General features: G+C 41.0%; 1 protein-coding gene across 2 annotated transcripts in view; it reads left to right on the forward strand.

The window, feature by feature from the left end:
• The window catches only part of RGMB (repulsive guidance molecule BMP co-receptor b), a 127,609-nt gene extending 122,677 nt beyond the window's left edge, over window positions 1-4,932 (forward strand). For both annotated transcript variants that reach the window (XM_082243070.1, XM_082243069.1), the window contains exon 4: window positions 3,607-4,932. In XM_082243070.1, the coding sequence (XP_082099196.1) occupies window positions 3,607-4,272 (666 nt within the window). In that variant the 3' untranslated portion in view covers window positions 4,273-4,932. The remainder of the gene's footprint in view (window positions 1-3,606) is intronic.
• The last annotated feature ends 1,068 nt before the right edge of the window (window positions 4,933-6,000 follow it).

Raw genomic sequence — 6,000 nt, forward strand, 5'->3', positions numbered from 1 at the left:
TGCAGGCATCATCCCGCTATAACCACCGATACCCAAGGACGTACGGGCATGTCCTTGGATGAGAAGTGGTTAAAGCAGGAGCAGTGAAAACATAAATTACCTGCCCTGAAAATCCTGAAATTGTCAAGGTCGAAAATATTTATTACCTGTACTCTATCAGTGTCCACTATCAAGTGGATATAGGAGAAGTCCCTTGTAGTGCAGTTCCACATCTCTCCCAGGAAGGAGTGTTATCTCCAAGGGTTAGAAAGGCTGGATTCATCCTTTTTTATGGATAGTGTAGGACCCACTGATAATGGGGTACTTTGACGTAGTGGTGGGCTTGAGCACGATATGGCCATATGGTGGGACTAAATCCCCATTTTTATGAATGGATTGTCTCCATATTTGATAGTAATTTCTTTTGCATGTGTGCGCTATTCTTTTTTAATATACATGTTGCTTGGTTCATAGCTGCACCGGCTTTAGATATACATGTTCAGGGTTTGCTCCCCCAATTTTTTGCTTGAAAATATTTATTACCTGTTCTGAAATTGTCAGAAATAAAATGATCTATACCTTGGTGATCCATTACATTTTTTAGCCTTTTTAAGTATCCATTGGGGCATGTTAATTCTACTTATAAACATAACGAATTTATCAGCAATTCTATATTTTTACCATGTTAAAATTATGGTGTTCGATCAAGTAATTTAAAAATATACACTTGCCTTTTTTTTTATTTATACTTTTTTTTTTTTTTTTAATGTGAAAGCACAATTAAAAATGTTACCAGCTGTCAGCCCCCTTTGCTTTTTGTAGACCTCCTGTCCGATGAGAAGTGATTCAAATCTGCTTGTCAGATGGGACTGTAGACCATTATCTAAAGCAGTGTTTCCCAAACCTGTCCTTGGCACTTCCAAACTTGCGCAAGGGCATAAATCCCCGGAATGTGGCTTTAGCATGTTGCAGGATTTAGGATTACACAAACACTGCATATACCCACCTACAGCCTTTTATTATTATTATTACAGAATTTCTCAGGTTTAGAAATATACCCACAGTTTGTTGCATGCCTTGTATTTCAGAGGTGTTTGAAAAGCGGGGAAGAGGTATATGTCCTCTTCTCACCACCTGTTTGAACCCTTAAAATGTGGCTCCACTTTGCTGCAAGTGCATCCATCCCTTGAATGGGTCGTGTTCAGCAGCAGTACTGCCCACCAAACACAATAGGAGGAATCATCTTTGCAGAATGTGTACACCCCCGTCTGGCTGCTTTTGCAGTGGAAAGTAGAACTACAGTCAGTTCCATAAATATTGGGACATTGATACAATTCTAATCTTTTTGCCTCTATACACCACCACAATGGATTTGAAATGAAACAAACAAGATATGCTTTAACTGCAGACTTTCAGCTTTAATTTGAGGGTTTTTACATCTAAATCAGGTGAAAGGTGTAGGAATTACAACAGTTTGTATATGTGCCTCCCACTTTTTAAGGGACCAAAAGTAATGGGACAGATTAACAATCATAAATCAAACTCACTTTTTAATACTTGGTTGCAAATCCTTTGCAGTCAATCACAGCCTGAAGTCTGGAACGCAAAGACATCACCAGATGCAGGGTTTCATCCCTGGGGATGCTCTGCCAGGCCTCTACTGCAACTGTCTTCAGTTTCTGCTTGTTCTTGGGGCATTTTCCCTTCAGTTTTGTCTTCAGTAAGTGAAATGCATGCTCAATCGGATTCAGGTCAGGTGATTGACTTGGCCATTGCATAACATTCCACTTCTTTTCCTTAAACTCTGTGGTTGCTTTCGCAGTATGCTTCGGGTCATTGTCCATCTGCACTGTGAAGCGTCGTCCAATGAGTTCTGAAGCATTTGGCTGAATATGAGCAGATATTGCCCGAAACACTTCAGAATTCATCCTGCTGCTTTTGTCAGCAGTCACATCATCAATAAATACAAGAGAACCAGTTCCATTGGCAGCCATACATGCTCACGCCATGACACTACCACCACCATGCTTCACTGATGAGGTGGTATGCTTTGGATCATGAGCAGTTCCTTTCCTTTTCCATACTCTTCTCTTCCCATCACTCTGGTACAAGTTAATCTTGGTCTCATCTGTCCATAGGATGTTGTTCCAGAACTGTGAAGGCTTTTTTAGATGTTGTTTGGTAAACTCTAATCTGGCCTTCCTGTTTTTGAGGCTCACCAATGGTTTACATCTTGTGGTGAACCCTCTGTATTCACTCTGGTGAAGTCTACTCTTGATTGTTGACCTTGACACACATACACCTACCTCCTGGAGAGTGTTCTTGATCTGGCCAACTGTTGTGAAGGGTGTTTTCTTCACCAGGGAAAGAATTCTTCGGTCATCCACCACAGTTGTTTTCTGTGGTCTTCCGGGTCTTTTGGTGTTGCTGAGCTCACCGGTGCGTTCTTTATTTTTAAGGATGTTCCAAACAGTTGGTTTGGCCACAGCTAATGTTTTTGCTATCTCTCTGATGGGTTTGTTTTGTTTTTTCAGCCTAATGATGGCTTGCTTCACTGATAGTGACAGCTCTTTGGATCTCATATTGAGAGTTGACAGCAACAGATTCCAAATGCAAATAGGACACTTGAAATGAACTCTGGACCTTTTATCTGCTCCTTGTAAATGGGATAATGAGGGGATAACACACCTGGCCATGGAACAGATGAGCAGTCAATTGTCTCATTACTTTTGGTCCCTTAAAAAGTGGGAGGCACATATACAAACTGTTGTAATTCCTACACCTTTCACCTGATTTGGATGTAAATACCCTCAAATTAAAGCTGAAAGTCTGCAGTTAAAGCACATCTTGTTTGTTTAATTTCAAATTCATTATAGAGCCAAAAAGATCAGAATTCTGTTGGTGTCCCAATATTTATGGACCTGACTGTATAGACAAAACTTTTTCTTTCATTTTGGGTAGCGTAAGGGGGAGTTATAACCCCTTTATTTTTTCCATCTTTGTCCAATTTGGGGAGCTTTCCCTTCACTTCCTGTCCCATAGACAAACAGGAAATGAGTGGAAATTCCTGCAAATTAAGGGAAACTTTTGGGGACCCCACCAGAACTAGTGTCCCCATTGGAAGATTTCCCCTCCTATTACTGTTCAGGGGACAGCCCAAAATTTGGGATTTTCTTTGAACATTCTCCCTTAATGAAAATGGTAAACAGGACGAAGACGGCAATAAAAACTGACAGGTGTTCTAATCCACTTCCCCTCTATCCAAAACTTAAAAAAAAAAGTTTTGCCTTTAGTTATGGTCAGGAGAGCACAAATTCAGCTCCACCACCTGCTGGCTGGTGCATTCAGAGTTCCTGACCCAGAACAAGTATATGGATCAGGAGTTTGCTTTTCATCTAATAGATTGGGCTGGCTAGAATGACGTCAAAGATCCAACAAGCCTCCTTCAATGGACAGCAGTTGAAAATGTTGAATAAACTTGTACAGATGTAGTGGTTTTAGGCACGTGTGCTTCTTGAATCCTGAGTTTAATGAATGTATATATTTTTTGTGGGGGGGTGATATAGTTGCAACTTTTATTATATTATTGTAATGTATTCTTTCCTTTTTTTCTTTTTGTTCTTTTAGATTACTATAATATTTAAATCGTATCCTGATTGCACCGACCAGAAGGTTTACCAGGCTGTGACTGATGACCTGCCAGCAGCTTTTGTTGATGGCACAACCAGTGGAGGAGATGGAGACTCTAAAACCTTGCGGATTACAGAGAAAGTCAGCGGAAAGCATGTAGAAATGCATGCCAGGTACATCGGAACAACTGTCATTGTACGACAACATGGAAACTACCTAACTTTGGCCATTCGCATGCCGGAGGAATTGGCAATGGCTTACGAGGAGAGCCAAGACTTGCAGCTGTGTATGAATGGCTGCCCAACTAGTGAACGCATTGATGAAGGTGGACACCTGCGTTTTCCGGAGACCGTTAATACTCCACCCAGCTCATCACCTAGTCAAGCTCGATCGGCATACACACTGGAAAGTGCAATTGCCAAATGTCTTGAAAAGTTCCAGGTCCGACACATCTACTTCCACTCTTGTGTTTTTGACCTGTTGACAACGGGCGATGCAAACTTTACTGCTGCAGCTTACAGTGCTTGGGAGGACGTGGAAGGCCTACACCCCAGGAAGGAGCTATGGCAAATTTTCCCCAACAGTGGAAATGGGGGCAAGACACAAGCTTTGCCAGGCATCGTTCTTGGGCTTATATGCTTGGTCCTTGTTGCTTTTTTGTAGGAGGTTTTCTTGTGTAAAAACAAAAAAAAATGTAAAATATATATTGTTATAATATATTGATCAAGGATAACAGCGTATATGTATATACCGTGTATATGAAGGGATGTTTGTCTTGGGATGCCCATGAGATTGTAAATATTGTCATTGTTTATACTTAATTTGGATGTAGTATTACATTTTAATTTTTTTTTTTTTTTTTTTCTTGTGAAATGTTTTGTATGTTCCATTGCTGGAACCTTTTAGAAAGCACTTTATTTTTTTATAATATATTTATGTGTCTCTACCAGTGAGAAATTATGTGTGTGATAGCACACAGACCAAGCTCTGCTTATGTATTGTGTTGAAACCTAAGAGTTTTTTTTTTTTTTCATATTGTGTCAGTTGCCAGGATAGGTACATAGAGGCAGTAGCTTTGCCATGGCAGATCAAAGAATATGCTTTCCTTCTAAGGCTTATTCATAGGAATTAATGTGAACAACTTTTTTAGGTCTTCTGAATGGACCACTTAAGAGCAATAGAGAGAATTAAACAAAGGCCTAACAATTCCCATAACCTAGATTTATATTATGCAGTTCACTGTATCAAAGTGTAGATCTTTGGTTCTCACATCTGTATGTGGGACAGCCTTTCAAGCCATGTTATTGGATGTAAAGTACGAAAGAAAAATGTATTTACAGTATAAGGTTTGGTTCACATATATGCAAATTGGATATGTTTTTACCTGCATCCAATTCGCATACCTTGTGAATCGTACCGCCTTTCAATGGAGCCAGTTCACACATGTGCGGGGCAGTTTGGTGCGGTTTTAAAAAGGGTCCTGTGCGATTTTTGGGTCCGGTTCAGGTGCAAATTCAGGTAAAAATTTGCACCTGAACCATTAAACAGAACCGCACCGGACTCCCGCACTGAAACCGCACACGCAAATGTGTGAACCCAGTCTAAGTTTGGGATGTTGTGTGACCGATATTTTATCTCTTCCCCACTATATCAAAAAACGGCAACAGCGTCTGGAGTTAGGTTTTAAGTGCATCTCCATTGGGCAAAAAAAACAACCCTCCCCGCCAGTCAATCATATACATTGCAAGGAATGTGGCCAATTTCCTTCCTGCTGCCAATTCAGTTGGAGCTCCCACGCTGATTTTACTCCGCTTCATGCTTCCTGCAGCCACTTTCCAGATGCTGAGTGGGAATGTCTTCCAGTTATAGTCACATCAGTCCCAATGCTCCCATCGAAGGAACTTGTGTCTGAATTTTCTCTTTGATTAATTTTAGGTCATCCTAGCTAAATGCATGGTAAACGAGGTTATCGTCACACTAAAATTATAAAAAAGATGTTTCTTGGAGCAGTAAGCCTTTACAAAATATTTGCAAAGCTTTGTCAGCTTTGAGCAGCTTTATTGAAACCTTTTAAGGTGGAACATTAATATGTTCCTGCTCCTGCAGTTTTCCCCGCTGATTCCCTCCCCCCACTTCACTGTGACAGTGGACCCGGGGATCTTCTTCCTGCATCTGCTGTCACAATTTGAAAAGAGCGCAGCTGTGTGGAGCTCTGCCCACACAGCCATGTCATTCATTTACAGAGTTCTGAGAATAAATGCCTACAAGTTCCATCAGCCTTTGCAGCTGACGGCTTGTAGTTCTCTGTGAACTGCAAGGATGCTGGTGAGCACTCTCCTAGTCCTTTGAGACTCCTGGACTGAAGTAACTGCCTGCCTGAGGTACGGCAGA

Source organism: Pelophylax lessonae (assembly GCF_965119305.1).
Source record: "Pelophylax lessonae genome assembly, chromosome: 1".
NCBI lineage: Eukaryota > Metazoa > Chordata > Amphibia > Anura > Ranidae > Pelophylax > Pelophylax lessonae.